This window comes from Argiope bruennichi, chromosome 11, assembly GCF_947563725.1.
Source record: "Argiope bruennichi chromosome 11, qqArgBrue1.1, whole genome shotgun sequence".
NCBI classification, from domain to species: Eukaryota; Metazoa; Arthropoda; class Arachnida; order Araneae; family Araneidae; genus Argiope; species Argiope bruennichi.
Genome location: NC_079161.1, coordinates 42,601,370 through 42,620,863, shown reverse-complemented (window position 1 = coordinate 42,620,863; position 19,494 = coordinate 42,601,370). Strand labels below are relative to the sequence as shown.

General features: G+C 34.5%; 1 protein-coding gene across 1 annotated transcript; it reads right to left on the bottom strand.

The window, feature by feature from the left end:
* Positions 1-1,806: 1,806 nt before the first annotated feature.
* LOC129956544 (uncharacterized) lies at positions 1,807-2,307 on the bottom strand. Its single transcript, XM_056068470.1, has one exon. The coding sequence runs from the start codon at positions 2,305-2,307 to the stop codon at positions 1,807-1,809; it is 501 nt and encodes a 166-aa protein (XP_055924445.1).
* Positions 2,308-19,494: the final 17,187 nt, after the last annotated feature.

Here is a 19,494-nt window from a genome sequence, read left to right as displayed (position 1 = left end):
TTGAAATGGAATGACCCTACTTGCAAATTGTGGATAAATTTGACTGATTAAAAGCATTTTAGGCATTTAATTGTATTTTTAAAACTGTTTCATAGCATTTCGTTTCTATTGTTCTCATTTGTAGTTTAAATTCTTCAGCCCGAAATTTCACTACTCTTGCTTGAGCTTTCTTTTTTCTCTAGAATTCCACATAACAGTTTAATGCACAGTTGAAACAGATGAGGATAGTTTTCAATATAGCTCGTTTTTAATTTTTGAGCGATGGAACTATGGTGCATTTGGCTATACTTGATGTCTGACTGTGTTTCAGATTTAAACTAGTCTTATGCGACAATTCTTTTTTAGAACATGATCTCCAAATATCTGACTACTAAACAAGTCACTATTTTAAAATATCACATCTGGGAAATCATATTAAGTAAGGAGGTATATACTCAAATGAATTGAAAAAGATCTATAAAGTGTATAAAACTATAAATTGTAACTTGTTTAATTTATCTTTAAGTACTGTAACCAAATAATTTATCAAAGATCCAAGAATTGTCGTTGTTTGCCACACATCAAACGAATTTTCAAAAGTGAACGTGTATCTGGAGTACCATTTGAATGAGAAGCTTCGTCTCATTTGGTTATACTTGTCTTTCGTTGCATGATGTTTCCTTCAAAGGCATGGAGTTGTCGAAGGACAATTGCTTGTAATTACGAGGGTTGCCTTTTAAGTTTTTACAAAAAGATGGAAGAAAAATAATTTTTTGGGAACAAGCTTTTTATTGCTTTTCAAAGTATTCACATTTAAGATTTATACACTTTTCCATCCATTCAAACCAATTCTTGAAACAGTATTTCCACTCTGAAGTTGATATCTTAGAAATATGGTTTTGGAAGGCATCAACAGCTTCTTGAGGTGATGAAAATCGCTGACCACGCATTCTTTGTTTGACATAAGGGAACAAGAAAAAGTCGTTAGGTGACAAATCAGGAGAGTATGGGCAATGAGACACTTATTCGATATTTTTATTCTTCAAATAATCAATTGTTTCACGTGTTGTGTGGGGGCTGGCGTTGTCGCGATAAAGAATGATGGGGCGATTTTTTGATTTTTTTTTTGATGACTTTTGGCAAATAAATTTCTGTATTCCATTCAGCGTTAATAGTTTTTGGGTCCTCTAAAGGAATGGTTGCGATATGTCCTGTAAGGCCGAAGAAACTAGAATCATTTTCTTCCAAATGCTTCATGAACGAGCAATTTTCGTAGGATTCGGTTCATTTTGAAATACCCAAACAGTGGATTGTTGTTTAGATTCCGGTACATACGAATATATCCAAATTTCGTTACCTGTAATGATTGGTTGTTTGGGATTTAATGGTGCAAGAGCCAGGTTTCGCTAAACTGCGCCAACCAAATGGTAAAACTGAAATGCATTTTAAATTCTATATAAATTTAAGATCAATCATAAATGATATGGTGTCAAATCTCTAGAAAACCACAAGCTAGTTAAAATGAGAAAGAGGTAAAACGGGAAGAAAATTGTTTAAAGTATTCAAAAGTCCAAAATGCAAATGAGGTAAAAATTTACTGTCCGGTCACCCTTGACGACTTTTTCAAAATCTCGCAAAAAGTCACCATTTTGGCGACTTTTTGCATGAGCGAGATATAAAAAGAACGGCGTATTGAAAAATATAGCCTGTGGAAAAAAAAATGGAGGCGAATTCTTCGGCCCATTCTGCCGAAGTAACTTCAGTGATAGCTGTTTGAAGAAGAGATTTCAGATTGTCCAAACTTAAATAGCCAGTAACATTTCGTTCCTATATTATTCTTTTTACAGAGGACCACACAAATTCGGTTGCGTTCAGATCGCAATGATAAGGGAAGAGTCGGATAACTTCATGTCCTTCTTTCTCTATTAAATTATCAATTTTATAGACAATTTTCTTTGGACGATTACTGTCTATAAGAGAGAACAGTTCCGCTTTTCGCATTTTTTGATCGTAGGGTATTCCGTTTTTCAACCAGTCTATCATAACTTTTTTTGTAGAATACTTCGTTGGAGTGGGGTTTTCGACAGTCGTATGATACGGTGCATTATCCATGCATACGACACTGTTTGGTTGCAAATTTGGAAGAAGTTTTTCCAATACCCATTTTTTAAAGTTTTCATAGTTCATTTGCCCGTGATAGTCGCCGCTTTTTGTTGATGCTTTATATACTAGTAAAGCACCCGTAAGGAAACCCGTTGATGACCCAGCATGAACAACTATAAGTCTATTTTTCGAATTAACATTTGCTGTAGCTCCCAAAACTGTCATCTTGCCAACATTTCTTAAATGTAAAATTGCTGTCTACCCAAGTTTCATCAATATAGACAATCGGTCGTCCAGCTTTCCTGTGACATCTCGTTTCTCTCAAATATCTGTGTCTCCAAAAAACAATATCTGGTCTTTCCATGAGTACTTTTCTATTATTCACGCACTTCTTCCATCGGAAATTCATTGAATGTAAGACTTTGCACAACGTGTCTTTTTGCCACGAAAATCCAATTTTTTCTTTCAACACGGGTAGTAATTTTCTGAGGGATGGTACTTTCCTTTCTTTTATGTAAGTCTTGAATTGTTTGCCGTATAACACACTTGTCAAAGTCGTCTATTTCACAGTTTCGCTCACTAGGTCTTTTACGGTGCTTACCGGGTGATTTTAAAACTGTCGATGAGCCCGACGATGAAACTTCCTTTCTTATTTTTTTTATTGTAGCTTCAGAAATTCCAGTTGCTTGAGAAGCCCTTTTCAGAGCTTGTGGGAGTGGAATTAACGCAGATTTCGATGAAGCTTCATTGAAACAAAATTCCGCAACATTATATACAATTTTACGTGCCTGCGATTTCAAAATTTCACCCTTCCTTAACTTAAAGGCCATCTTGCAAGTTTAGTAAATTACCAAAATCAATTAAACCCGTAAGGAACAAATAATTTTAAAAGCAAAAGCAACACAAGGATAAGATAACGCGTGCAACTCTTTTTAAATCCGAGAAAACGAATGACGTGATGTAACCTTTAATCCCGCCAATTCCCTACACGCTTAATCCTCATTAGAAATGAACTAGTCTTGTTACTACAGCGACCGCCACTAGATAGACTTCTTGGCGGGACCTATTCTTGTGATCGACAGACAGTAATCTTTCTGTAGAAGTATTTTCGATAATATGATTAGAATGTTGTTAATTCAGAATATAAACGCAAACAGAATAAATTTGGAATGGATTTAGAATATTTTCTGATATTTTGCATTTTCTGCAGTCTCAATTTTAAGATATAGCTGGCCAATTTTTTTCTGAAATAAAAATCTCATTCCCCAAACTGTATCATGTTCTCATATCATAAAAACACAATTTAAGACATTATTTGGGAACTTCATATGTTTTACATTTATTTTCCATTAGCCAGTTGCAGTTATATAGTTTCTAAAAATACTTAGGGTATGATAAATTCTTTTTAAAAAGAAAAAATCCAAGTAAAATATTGCACACATAGATTCAAAGTGTCTCTTTTAGAATGTACTAACACGTCTTTAAACAATTTGCTAATTTTTCTTGAATAATCATGAAAGAGTTTTTAGTAAAATATAATTAAAAACTGAATAAATATTCACTGAATCATTACCTATTATTGATACATTATTTTTATATCATGCCTTAATTCTTATACTTACATTATTGTTGAAATATGAATTGTACAATGCATTACATTCTCTGTAAATAAGCATGCAAAAATATATTATTGAAGCATGAATTTGTTTTATTAAATATAAATGATACTCATGATAGATTTCTCTAATGAATTTCAGTAAGGAAAATTAGTTCAGTTTTTCGCTTTTCTTTTTTATAGTGAATTTCCTTTGTTTAGTGACATTTTTATTTGCTGGTGATTTGGAGCTTTCAGGTAATGCATTTTGTAAATATGCAGCACTAGTTGAGGCAATAGAAAGATCAAAGCGTGCATTACGAACTTTTATCTTTTCTTCCACATCTGGCAGAGGGTATGTGGAATCCCAGTTTTGTGCTTTAACAAGTACTTCTTTAAGCTGATTCACTATTTTACTTTTCCTGCTATCGAAATCTTTACTACATTTTGTAAATGGGATGGTATAGCAAATTTTTTCAATTTCCAATTTTTCTCTTGGGTCATTTTCAATAATTACAAGATTATCTTCATTGTCTAAATTTTCTTGGTCTTATATTGTTTCAGATTCTCTAGTAGTAATATTTTTTGATTTTTGGCATATATAATGAATATGTTTACATATTATGAATCGAAAGCTGTAATCGATGCAAGTACATGCCATCATATGAATGCAAACATGGCATTCATCACATCTGATAGGGCAATCACACACATCTTTTGATTTTTCAATATCATACGATATAAGCAATCCTCCATTCTGCTTTGTGATAACAATTTTGTTTTCTAAATTGTAAAAAGCATATTCACTACCCATTTCATTACTGCTTGTATGGCGTTTTCTGATTTGAGCTACTTTAGATGTTAATTTTCCCTTTTCCATGGAAATCACTCTGGAAAGGAGTTTTTTAGTCACTGCATTAATAACGAGGGATAGAACCTTGTTCATTCTTTTCATAACTTTCCCATCACCTTCTTCGTATTTCAACTGGCGATGCCATCTTTCTAATTACATGTTTGTGTTGATTTGAAACCCAATTCTATGGCAGTATGCCCATTCCTTTGATTTATTTTTATAATTAGAAATGAAATATTCAACAAATTTCATTTCTTTTTCTTTAAAAGATTCAACAAAATTACTTAAGTTTTTCAAAAGTTGGAATGTCCGTTTCTATATTTGTATAATATATTAGTTCAATATCACTTCTGTTTCAGTTAATTACTGGAAAATTTAGTGGTTTCATTTTTTAAAAATAGAGATTTATTCCTTTCCTATATTCAGAATGTCAGTAACAGGCTGCAATATTGTGAATATTCTGAACATCTTTTTATCAAAAAGACCATTAAATTAATCTTTCAAGAATATTTATATTTTGAAATATACTGAGGAAGCTGCAAGTATGAACATGAAACTCTTTATAACATGATTTCTTAATAACTAGAAAAACAAACCCTAATTTAAAGAAAACCAGTATTAAAAAAAACTTATATCCTCCGAAACATTCGCAGGGGAAATTATATATGATCCGTTTATGAAATGCAACACAAGAACAAATTTGTAAACTGCAAAACATTAGACATTAATAGAGGGGAAAACTATATCCACATTTACTTGTTAAAGTAATGATAACGTATTCCCTCGTGATCAACGATTCAACTGAACCGGGAAAAGCCTTGAGCTACAATTGAACATTTAAAAGACAACGCTTATCCCTGCTGCCCCTCTCGGGCAAACGTCCCTACCTGTCGAAAGTATGGTTTGGGATGGATTCGCCCATCCAATAGGGATAGACGTTGCGATTAAGACGCTAGTCATTCAATTGACCAGTTGACCAATAGGGTTAATGCAATTACTTGTCGGGTCTAATGAGGGTTGCCATATAAAAAGATTTATCGCCAATGTAAAAAAAAATCGGCGCTAAGGGTGACTGTACAGTAAATCTGATCTAAATTTCTTTTTCTCAAGACGGTAAAAACTATGGCTTGTTCATAGTTTCCCGGGATTGGAAAAATTAAACCGGAATCAGATGGAGCTCCATACATTCCAAATACCTGTCCGTATAGGAAAAAGGGAGCTTCTTTTTTTTCACTCGATCTTGAATATCGCAACTGAAACTAGGGTCAAGCAGTGCTTCATTTTTATTTCCTAAAGAGGATAGCTAGAAATTGTGTCCTCTACTGCTGCAACCTGGATCTGCCGGTTCAAAAGTCACACTGCCGCTTCCTACGGTCTTTATATTTTCAAAAGTGTCATAAGAGGGATCCGGAACTTCTTTTATTTCTGCTATAGAAATCATTTCTTGTGTTGGGCGCTCAAAAGCCTAAGCCCTCGCTGTATGGCGTCTCTTTCTGGAACTTACTTCGCTTGACATGTTTTAAACTGAAGGATTCGTCTGAAATAAAACAAAACTAACAAAATCAGTTTTTAATAAATAGAGAATGGTCGCAACGCCTCGTTATTGACGATTTTCAATGCAATGAATACCGGTCTCGCGCTACACCTGTTGATTGATATCTTCGAATTTGGATGCTGTCTTTCAAATCAAAGCAGGATCACAACGATGGACATCAGTTGCTATCTTGAATTTTAGAATAAACTGGCTCAACGCAGATTCACACTAATAATTCCAGATGAAGACAAATTTCTTTTTGACAGGATGAGAAACGAAATTCCACGATATAACATAATATTCTCGAGATGAGAACAAATTTCTGGTAAAAATTTACTGAATGGTCACCCTTGGCGACTTTTTATAAATCTCGCCAAAATGGCGACTTCTTGTATGAACGAGATTTAAAGAAAATAGCGCAGTAAAAATGTTGCCTGCGCAAAAAAAAAAAAAAAAAAATGGCAGCCAAATCGCTGAAATCATTAATAATGAACAATAAGCATACCCTCTCCCGTTTGTCGCTATCGCTCGCCCCCTTCACTACCTTCCACCTCACTCCGCCTCTACTTTGATGACGGTGCTGCGCCTTCCGGCTCCTTGTCAGCACTTTGAGGAGGGTAAATGCGGATGATGGAATCGATGAAAGCCATGAATTTGTTGCACATGTGCTTATTCTTTTTCCGCCACACATATTCAGCTAAATAGTAGTCTAATTGAGTTTTAGCTTTGCCCGCCGGTATACCACGTTTAACTGCTCCCCACTTTCCTTCTATGGTATTAGTGTGGGCACCTGTATCCGGGTCCTTGAAATTCACACTATGATTTACCTTCAGATGCACGAAGCCTTCATTAGAAAGGCAATCGTAGCTCTTCCAGCAGTCTGAAATTATTATCGAACCCGGAAGAATATACTCATTAATCACACTCAACAAAGAATCGGTCATCCTATCATCTACAACTTTCATAAAACATTTACCCGTCTCGCGCTCAACTCCCCCAAACACCCATTTACCTTCCACACGTTTTCCCCCGATTAAATTTACGTTTTCCAAATTTACTTTCATCTATCTCAACAGTCACGCCGCCTCCACCCATTTTCATACTATTTTCAATCATCTCTACCACACAAACCTCACGGCAATAGGAACGATAATCACACACAGTCTTAAAAGAACATTTACTCTCTTTCATGTTAAAATCAACCTTACTCTGAGTCACCCACAAATATACCTGAAATAAAATCTCATTGAATGTCATTCGACTCAATTAAAAAAAAAAACCCTTTCTCACACTGCTTTTGATGTCATGCATTTGTTCTTTCAGCTTAGATTTACACCTCCACTCAAAACCATCACTTATATCGTGTCTTTGAACCAATTTCATATCCTTACCACACTTACAACACTCATATCTTTGCGCAATCAAACCCGCTTTCATACAAAAATAAAACGTTTCCTTTCCTTTATCCAATCCAAACAAATACCTTAAATTATCATTCTCATCATACCACATAACATCATTCTCACCAAACATTCTCGCACTTTCCTTAGACATTCGCCATGCAGCAGCCGTCACAAAAATTTCACGAAAAGAACGTGGGAGCTGAAAAGTAAAAAAGCGAGCGTGCAACGTCATGGTCGACCGAAATTTAAAAATGGCGAAATGGCGGTTAACGGCTGTTGTAGGGTTACTGCAATTCCTTGTCGATCGGATAGGGGTTGCCATAAAAAAATTATCGCTAATGTTGAAAAAATCGCACCAGGGGTGATCGTGCAGTAGAGCTGATCCGCGAATGAAAAACAATGTCAAAAGATAAAAGGGATAAGAAAATTATAGCAACTTTTCACATTGTTTCTTTAAATACCTGTCATGGACAGGAGTATTTAATGTGAAATAAAAGGTTTTAAAATTAATCCATGGAGCTGGACTTTCTTTTGATTTTTTTTTCTTAAAGCTGCATTTATCTACAAATGTGGGGTTTGTAAATGGCAATGGTGGTGGTGGTGGTTCTTGTTTTTCCATAGTTGTGGTATCTTCAATAGTTTCATTCGGCTCATAATCTATGGTATCTTCCCTTATAGATGACCCAATATCAATGTCATTTTTTTTCATTAGAAATATCATCTACTAGTTCTAAGTTCGGAGATGACGGAAAGTGGCGTAGAATTCATTTCATGAGTATGCTGGTTTTGTTAGTGCATTTGTAGAGGATTTATCAATCTTCATACTAGCCGAAATCGGGGCTTGCAAAGGCGAAGTTACCCAAAATTTAAATGCTTGCTCTGAATCTGACTGTAGTGTTCAATTTTAGATTTCGATTGCTTTTTGGATTTCAGTTTTAACTACTTGAAAATCAGACGAATTATGTGAAATTGTAGCAATATCACAAATTGGATCAGGCGTATTCTGAATTTGAGATGCTGATGGTATAGATGAATCGGAAATAGTGTGCATTTTACGACTCCTAATAGGATTGTCTGAAACAATTAAATCTTTGAGTATGTGTAGAGATTGGCTTCTTAAGTTACAAAAGCAAAGCTAAGGCCTGCAGGAGTTATCGATTTAATAAGTTTTCCGAACTTCGGTATAGAGCAGCTTTTTTTTTTATTTTTTTATTATGGTGCTCATTACTTCTTTTTTCAAATTGGCCTGCTGAACAATTCCTCGAATATGAAGTCTGTGCCTCTTTATAATTCCTATGAAGGCATGTTTCCTATGTTTTCCTATGAAGGCATTTTTTCAGGAGATTTTGATCACATATTCTACATGGGTAGGTTTGATAATATTCGTAATATTTTGTTGGAGCCCTATACTTGAGTCTATATTTTTTACCTTCAGAAGTTTTTGCAGCCTGTACAACAAAATAAACAATGCACTAAAAATATGTTAGTCGTTATGAACTAAATACCGAGAATTTTTGCAGGCAGAAACGGTTCCTTTTTGATATTAGAGACGAGGACAGCGCATAAATAAAAAATGTAGAAAACTATGCCTGTAGCACAATGTGGAAATGGATGACGAATTATTTTTCCCTACCACATTGGCATACACAAAACGATAAATTTGACATCAGAAATAAACCTGTCACACATACTATATAAGGGTTGTTCAAATGAAAAGGTAACGGAATGACATTGTGGATATAAATGAAGAATTTATTCAAAGTATACACCATAGGCCTGAGCACAACGATCCCATTGATTAACGAGCCGAAGGATTTCTTGTTCCCAGAATTCCTATGGCCGTGACGAGACCCAGTGCCTCACAGCGTTCTTGAGTTCGTCGTCCGAGTTGAAGCGCTTCCCTTTTAGATGCTTTTTCAGGGGATCAGACACATGAAAATCGCAGAACGACATATTTGGGTTGTAGGGCCAATGATCGAGTTGTTTCCGCTTGAACTTGGCCAGTTCCTGGAGATGTGTGGAAGCACGTAATCATGGTACAGAACCACACCCTCGATTAGTAGCCACGTTCTCTTGTTCTTGATGGACCTGCGTAGTCTTCGGAGTCTCTCACACCACACACCGGAGTTAATATGAACGCCATCCTGTTTTCATGTGCCTTGTCATATCAATTGGATGGCGCTCTTTATAAGAGCCTCTGCTCTCTCTTGCGCATTCTCCGATCTATGCCGGAGACTCCAATCGCATCCCTTAAAGTGTCGCTACGTTCTCCCATAGCGGCATAGGGAAATTTGTTAACGGTTACGTTCGTACCTTTTTCATTGGAAACCTTTTGAAATTTTGAATTGTTTTCAATTTGGCTGTCAAGCGATATTTTCCTGACAGACGTTTCCCATCAGGCAAGGCTCTCCCCTTCATTTTCCCTTTAACCTCCGAAATCCTGATCCCATGCGTTTCATTACATGGCCAGTGATTTCTAATTTTTCAGTAGGATGTTCACTTCCATATATATTATTTATAGTATCAAATGCTTTTGAGTCGCCATCACTAAAATATTTAGTGTAACGTGCATCATGGAACTAAAGACCGTTCAAATATTTTACAAGCACTTTTTACCTCCATCATTCCTGTCGAGCCCTGAAAATTGCTTTTGCTTGTTTTTGCAGACAGTATTTGCTGAGCACCTCAACGTCAATTATCTTGTCAGTCTCCATACTGGTAACGGTTACTACATTATTTAGTGATGTATAATCTCGCTTTTGCCAGGTTTCAACAACAGCAGTTGCTATGTTTTTGTCATTATGGTTTTCAATGACAGCTTCCTATGCAGTTTTTTTCATTGTTTCCTCACAGACTTCCTTGGTTGCACTTTTTATTATACAACTGAAACCTGGTTGGTGGTTGTGGCAGATTCATAATTGCATAAAACCTTCTTCCAGCTTCTACACTTTTACCGATGGAATGCATGGCATATACGTACATATCTTGTATTGACAATGGCAATCTGTGTTCCTTCATGAAATTTTGAATGAATCATGAATATAATCTTATTCAAATCATTTTAAAATAAGAAAAAACTGCCCAACTTGAATTATTTTTCTTGAAATTTTTTTCTTGCAACGACAATGTATTAAAGAATGTTCAGGTCTATAATTGCATTAATAATACCTTTTTATCAGCATTCTGCGATCTAAAATTGTCTTCGAGGTTGGGAATTTTCTTTTCTTTCACAGAAATCAGTTTAACACCAGGTGAAATGTTAACATTAGCAGGAGCATTCTCGATTTTTTATGATCGTTTGATACACGCCTTTCCTTTTTTAAAAAATAACCTTGCCACGACCACACAGAATAATTCTTTTTATTAAATGATTAAAAATAAACAGTGCACACAAAATATTTTGAATTACAAAATATTTTGGGGAATCGGATAAACATACTAAATCCTTCAATCTCTGCATTAAATAAATGCATATCTATCAACCCAAATCTTGAGAAAATAACCAAGCCATTTGCCATGATCTGGTTCTATATCAGATATGAAGAGCACATAGCGTTCGTTATTATAGGCCTACGAGCATATAGACCAATCTGACCTAAGCGTCTGCACACTGTCTGCCTTGAAACTGTCGTACCAGGGGCTGAAGAGGCTGACGAGACAGGTCTGATGCTGTGCTCCGTTTTTTTCTTTAGGCAGTTATTAACCAAATACCTGTCTTCTTTCGGCGTTATAACTCGGGTGCGACCTGTGCCTTAACGTCTACTCGCATTACCATCATTTTGGAATCGTTGCCAAAGCCTGGAGATGACACTCTGGGCGATTCCAAGTTCCTCGGATACTTCCAGCTGGGTACCCCACATTCCAGACGGAAGATAATTCTACCTCGTAAAAAATCGCCCAAATGCGTCCTTTGTGTTATAACTATGCGGTTATTGCACTGAAAGGCGTATAAAGCGCTTGCGAACAATTTTACTTCATTGCCTGTATTCCTTATACATCGCTCTTGCATTCTCGCCAGTGTGACGTACTATCGGTGCCATTTGGTGGTTTTCTGCAATTTCCAAATGATTTTTGAAGACGTGAGTAGTCATTTTACGGTTGATATATGTGTTTTAGAGTTCGATTTCCGTGTATCTCTGAATTATCCTTAATTTATGGACATGAGTGTATTTGGCATTGCTTTACCAGATTTCGCTCTGAATCCCAACCAACTAACCTTAGTTAATTTAGAGATTGAAATCGCCGGAAACGATAACAGAAACGTAAAAAGAGTAATTTTTCCAGCTTTCTGTATTGAAACCCTAAGGAGCATATACGTTTATAATAAAATTTGTTTTTATATAAAAAAGGCTTTGACTGTGGGAATTTCCTGGTTGTGAAACTGAAAAGCTGTTTGAAATGTAGCTGCCAGATGCGGCTTTTTTTTAAAAAAAAATTATTATTATAGCAATCAATCTCCCTTCAGATCGATTTTGCGTAACAAGTTTCCGAATTTCAACATTTGTTTCATTTCTGGATCTCATTATGATAACCAATACGTTTGTTTTTGCTTGGAAATTGTTTTAGATGTACGTCATGGTTTAATTAATTGTCCTTTTTTAATAATCAACGGTTACGGTTTTATTATTCAGTGTCCATAGACATGTGTGAGCTAGTGGGTAGCAGTCCTCACCCTAATATTTTAAAATTTTTACAAACCATTGGTTTGTTGAATTTTATTTAGGTTCCATATACAGTTTTAAAAAATCATGTGTCGGATATTAATGCAATTGTACTTTAAATTGTTAAAGTGCTTTAATACATGTGGATTAATTTTATAATCATACTTTTACATTTTGCGCAGCATGTCCAAATGAAATTTAGTGGCCAAATTAATTCACTTGGAAATCAATGATTGTAAATTAAAGTGACAAAACTATTTTACTTATTCATTTGAAAATAGTGGTGTTAAAGTGGCATATTTTATAAGGTGTCTACTCAATTTTATGACTTTGGAATTTGTAACTTTGACATAAAAATTACTGTAATAAAAATCTAGACACTGTATATACAAATGAGCACTGGAAATGCGTGTTGAAAGAGGTATCTAGAATACAATTTATTTCAATAATAAAATTCAAAGTCTCAACGACCAATGGGATCAGCATTGTGATCAATATTGTAATGAACAAGTGCAACTCTTAATAATCAGTCACAAAATGGTATCTTTCGAAGCACGGTATTGTACATGGTGCTTGCTACATTGCGTTGCTTGCACTAAAACAGATTCTTTTTTTGCACACAACGGTCTTTATCATGAAACTCTCGGTTTTGAATTTTCAGCATTTGATATCGTTTGCTTTTAAATCTTAATATGTGCGTTCTTATAGTTGCTATATTACCATTTGCTTGGCGCAGCATCACCAAACATGGCTCTTGCGACATAAAACACCACAAAACAACAACAAACCGAAAATGTGTATTTTTCTGTATATGTTTGTGTCGGGACTGAACCTTCCTTCTCAGAATGTTAGTATAAAAGATGATCAATATGAAATACTAAAAGCTTTAAATGCAACAAAAAATGTTTTCAAAGGTTATAAGAAATATAACATTTTTGTAAAAAGCACTATGAATCAATATGGTAAAATTAAAATAAATGCAAAATGTGGAATTTATAATTGAGAATTTTAATGCCTTTAATGATTATAAAAGATCCTAATAGGTTTTTTTATATTTGTTTTTTTATTAAATTGTGAGATGAAACCTGTCTCATTTATTCGTCGTATTATGAAAAATACAAACATTTTAATTACAGGATGGTATATAAATTTACCTCATATAAAAATATCAAATAAAATAAATAATAAAAATCGCCCAGCCATTGTAACGACTCATCGCTAAATAATTTTAAAATGGCACGTTCCACATTGTTTCTTTTCAAAAAACTGATTTCGGTGCATTTTCTGCTTTTCAAACTTTTTCACTCTGGGAATCTTTGTTATTTTTCAAAAACAATAGATAGAAATATAAACGTAATTCGATAAAAACAATCAAAGCGAAGCAACGTAAAAATATGAAAAACAAACGAGCAAGAACAATGTCAAACAAATAAATTCACGCTGTTTGTAAATTTCGAAGTTCCTTTGTTGAGTCGTTCGTATCCTGCCTGGAAATAAAATATAGAAGAAAGTTAACATAAAACCATAAAATAATTGCGTTTTTACCGTTCTAATCAAGGGTAGTCCCTTTATAAAGGATGTGGCACTTTTTTGTACATATAAAAAAATTAATTTATGAGCTTTCTACATTTCGAACCTTTACATGTTATACTGCCGGAATCAACATATTTTTTTCTGTTTTTTAGGGCTAAAATTGAAAAATCGATTTTTTGAAGGTAATGACGTCCCAGTTCCTTGAATTGCTTCTCCAAAAAAGAAACCTCTTCTTTAGAATTAGACAGTATAGTTGATTACTGCTCCTGCGAATAGCGCTATGAAATCATATCTCGCAGAGGTTTCCTGAGTTAAAATCTCCAGAGATATATATTTGCTCACCTACAGTGTAACTCTGTGAAATATTTCTAAACGTTTTAGAAGATTTCCTTTTAATGGCAGGATTTTGACATTACATGAGGAAAAAAAAACAATGAATCATACATGCGTTCCTTAAATAGATTGTTTGTTCCCTATAATGAGGTCATTACACAGATCTATACGTTTTGATTCTTAGAATTTCAGATTTGATACAATTTTACAATTCATAAATTGTTCTGTAACAATTTCTGCATATTTAGCAAATTTTTTTATATCGTTAGTCATTATATATTTTCTAGTATTTTGAAAATGATTTTCGTGGTCCCATTTAAGATCAACTCATGGCTCTTTGAAAGATTTATGCAGATTGGAAAGTTCTAATAAGAAACGTGAATTCATAAGCGTTTGTAATATCACTCTTCTGAGCGTACTCTGCCAACAAGAAAGAGTTAAAAACCTTTTTCATGAAACTTTTCTTTCCTTTTTGTGGTGTTCTTTCTGGTTCGTGTAAAGGCTTGCCTCTCTTTTCTAATAAATGATTTTGTAATCTTGTATAACGATTTGAAAAATTTAGAAAGAGGAGGAACATAACGCGAAGTGAAAACAGTAAGTTCAGGTACTCATGTAGGAGGTGGTCGACGGGCTGCAACTTGTCGGCCAAATAAGTCCCATACATGCTCTGCTGGATTTATGTCCGGTGAGAATGCTTGCCAGTCCATACGAATGATATCCTCCGATCAAAGCCCTTCGTTTACGATGTTTGCACGGTGAGGTCGGGCGTTGTCATCCATAAACATGAATTCTGCGCCCATGGCTCCCTGAAACAAAAGTACATGTTGTTCCAGAATGACGTCCCGATAGAGTTAGCCTGCCATGGTTCCAATTTGAACATGCAGGTCAGTTCTGGAACCTAAACTAATTCCTATACTGTAATGAATCAATACTGCAATGAAGTACGAGTGCGAGTCTTAATGATCAGTCAACATGGTATCTTTCGAAATACGGTATTGTGTATAGTGCTATATTGCGTTGCTTGCAACCAAACCTAGATTCATTTTTGCACACAACGGTCTTTATCATGAAACTCTTTTCGTCTCCTTTTTCCGGTTACTTCAATATGTTAGGCTTCGAGTGAGGCTGTCAGGCATAGGAAGTTGTAAATTTTATTCTCCATATGTTTGCAATTAACGTGGTACTGGATTTTTAAAAAAATCTAAATGCATCATTCTATTATTAAAATTTTGATTTTTCATTTTCCTGTTGCTTTTAGTGAGGTTTCAGACAGTGAGCCGTAATTTTTTTTTCTCCATACGTTTGCAATAGACTTGGTATCGGATTTTTTTGAAGATCTAGATGCATCATTCTACCTCCACTCTTTTTAAGTAGCTGAAATGTACTGCATACACTTTAATTTAATAACTGCTTTACATTTTTTTGTCATATTTTTTTCTTTGTTGATTTTTAAGTGTTGTGTGGTTTGACAAAACATTGATCAGCCATATATAACTTCTCTGATCCTACGATTGTAATCTAAAACGGCTTTAGGCCTTTTAGCTATAATCGCATCAACATCTCCATTCTTTTTCTATTTCCAAGTATACAAATCGGCTTCTAATCAATACTTTTTAGAATGCACATTTTCCTTTTCTGAAATCGATCTTTACTCCCTTTTGAGTATTTTCATCCTTTATTTCTTGTGGTATACCGCGTCTAATTGATCTCATATTTCCTACACGTCCGTTCTTCTGGATATAAACATTTCTGCCTGTTCAGGGCAAGTGTAAAAATTATCCAATGTTATGAAATAGGCTTTGCGAAGATTTCCTATCAAGGTCATAACTATTGGTTGTTGACGAATATTTACTGGCGTTTTGCCTTATAGGCCAGCCTTTTCCCATGTAGACTAAATTATTCCAAATGTATCCACTATGTGAATCACACAACTGATATAAACTTTACCCCAAATTTTGACGTTTTCTTTCGTATGTATTATTTTAAGGCCATCCGGCGCTTATACAAGAGCAATGATTAATCCACTGATACTTATCATTCGAGAATATATGAAAATTTAAATCTATTTAAGGCTCCGTATATTTTTTACTGTCTAGATTGCAGATGATTGTTTGTATATATTATTGCGTTATTTTTGAAGAGCAGGAACTTCAACCGAGTAAACCTTCTTTGGGAAATAATTTGACCGAAAAACGGACTGTAAATAAAATTCTGACAAATACCACTTTTTAACCTTCTTGTGGATGATTCCATGAAATATCAATATAGCGAGAAACACTCGTATTTCATTGAACTCCGTATCTTTCCGAACATGGGACCTTGAATTGGATGTTTTTTCATTATTTTCAATAAAATCATTCGCAAGATGTTTCGTTTCAGTCGCAATATAACTGACAATATCATCATTATCAAAAAAAAAAAAAAAAAACCGGACAGTTTAAAAAGTGAACTGCTGTTGACCTCTTTTTACATCGGGATTCTCGGTAAATAAATCCATTGGTCTGGCAAGATTATACAACGCCCGTTCTTCTAATATCCTACCTTTTCGTGAATGGATAACAATGACTCTTGCCTGTGTAGATATTTTAAATCTGCAAATTCATAATAGTGCTCTTGCTTTTCCACCCTAAGATGTCCTAGAAATATATCTTCACCCTTTCCTACCTATGACAAATTTACCACTTTTCTATTGTCTTTCAAAAAAATTTTCTATATCACCGTAAATGAATTTTCTATTCGGTTTATACGGATTCTCAAAGACAGCTTATCATGTGGGTTGTGCTGTCGTTGTCGCTGAGGACACGAGCAGCTTTCAGTTGAGCATTTTGTGCTCTGTTTTAACTGCTAAACTGATAACAACTGCTGAACAAAATTTTGTTGCTCTTGAGAAAATTTCGAATCCTACCGTAAATTCTGCAATTATTCCGTAGTATGAGTGCTCAGGAGACCCTCAGTCATCCTCATATTAAAGTATCCTTTTTCTTTGGAGAAGTTTGCAAACTCTGGAACTACCAAACTTTATTTTGCTGGTTGCCTGGCCACGCTGGCATTGTTGGCAATGAAATTACCGATACATAGACAGCATCTACTTCTCTACAACGAGCTATTCCGTCCGCTGTTTTTAAGAAATATGTATCGCAACGTATTTTTTTATTGATGGAAAGAATCGTTGGATTTGCTGATTTCTAATAACCTGCATTCTCTAGTCTGACATTACTCTTTGGCCTGTTGTTCCAGTGTGCGAGTAGGATGTCGATTTGAGTCGGTTTCACATTGCACATGCCCGTCTGACACTTCAATGTCTTCTGTTTGGTGAACGGTATACCATCTGCATTGCTTGTTAATTTAACTGTCATTCATATTGTATCTGAATGTTCAATGACTTGGTGGGAGAACATCCCCATCCAAATATTTTTACCTTCTTGAAAGACATTGGACATGTCCATCTTATTTAACTAAAAACGATTTTTCTCAATATTTTTTAGTTTTTGTAAATTTTACTTTTAACTTTTTAGAGCTTCACTGTATATTTATCTTCAATCGTGAGTTTGGCGCAGCATGGCCAGAAATGACTCTTGTGCCATAAAACCCTAAATATCTAATCCTTTCTTAAGATTCCCGGCTATTTGACATACTGTTGCTTTTCTCTTAAAGCGGACAACTCCTACAGTTCTTCTTTCTCCTCGAGCATTCAGTAGCCTGTGACGACCACAAACCTGACATTGAGACTCGGTTTTCTGCTTGGTAGTTCCCTCTCTGTACGCATTAATAACTGCTGCTCTCGAACGCTTGGCAAGACCAGCCGTTTCGTTTGATACTGTTCCAACGCTTTAAGCGCCTACAATCGTCCCGTATTTCAACTCAGTTAAGTCATGCTTTTTTCTCATATCTCCACGCCTTACACTGCCATTGATAGTTCACTTGTCCTGTATTCATTTTTGCAGCTATCTCGCACTCATGGGGCAACACTGTGACGGAATAGCTTAATTTGCATAAAACTGTTAGGTGATCATAATAGCTTTGCCATTTAGTGTATATCAGTAACATATATATAAATAAAAAAAACATGAAATTCAGGTAATTATCATATTTGTCATCCCTTATCCTTTATAAAAACAAAATGTTAATCACACATACTAACATCTAACTTGCACAAAGCATTCCCTAATGTTCTTTTTCTTTCAAAGTCTTTTTGGCATCTTTCATGTCTAAAAAAACCATGACAACTAGTATAAGGTTCCATAGGGTCAATATTAGAAATAAAACATTATGGTCCATATTGTATGTATGGTGTTTTAAATCAAAAGGCTTTAAAACGAACTCTAAAACTCTTATACAAATGTTCTTCAGTAATGGTAAATTTGAAATTATTTTTCCAGGAGAAAAAAAACTTGCTTAATTGGCTACACGTTCTCTTTCTTCAAGCATCCCTGGAATCCTTCCATCAAGGCGGTCTCTCAATTCATCCAGATTTCTCATCTTTTTTTGTGATATCATCGAAGAGAACAAAACATTGATTAATTGCTTTTCCAAGAAACACGCCTATTCTTTGGAAATCAACATAGCAGTTGTTTGTTGCTCTTGTGAATGACGCTAGGAAAGCGTATCCTACAGAGGTTTTCCCACATTTAAAATCTCCAGAAATAACAGTATCTCTTTTTTTTTCTTAGCTCACTATACAGTGCAACTATGTATAGTATTTCTATACATTTTAAAATATTTCTTTTGACTGCCAGAATCTTGACATATTACATGAGGGAAAAAAAATACATCCTACATACTCCTTAAATATATCCCGTTTTTACCTATAATGAGTTTATTGCACAGCTCTGTATATTTTGATTTTAAGAATTCTAGATTTGATATAATTTTACAATTTCTACATTGTTCTGATTTAACAAATTTCGTGTTTTTAGCATTTTTTTTTAATTGGAAATCATTACATACTTTCGAGCATTTTCAAAATGATTTTCGTGATCTTCGTAATGATCAACTGATAGGTCTTTGAAAAAGCAATGCAGATTTGCAAAGTGCGTTTAAGAAGACATTTATCCATAAACGTTGGTGTCATCTCTCTTTTTGAGCCTAGTCTGCCAACAAAAAAGAATTAAAAACTTTTCCCTCAATTTATTCTTTTTGCAATGATTCGTGTATAGGCTTGCCACAGTTTTTCTAATATAATGTTTTGTATAACGTTTAGAAAAATTTAGAATTTTTGTTAGGGGAGTTGGGATTTTGATTCCCAAGTTTATTGCAAATATACAATTTTTATTATACAAAAAAATGAAATTAACAAATTGAAGTAACATCAAATAACATGTATATAAATAAAACATATACTTATATCGGTAACATAAATGAAAGAAGATGAAATTGAAGTAATTATCAATTTTGTAAGGCCTCACCATTAAAAAAACCAAATGTTAATCATATATACTAACAAAAATTTACTTATACAATATTAGGAATAGAACATTACGGTCTATTTTGTATGGATAATG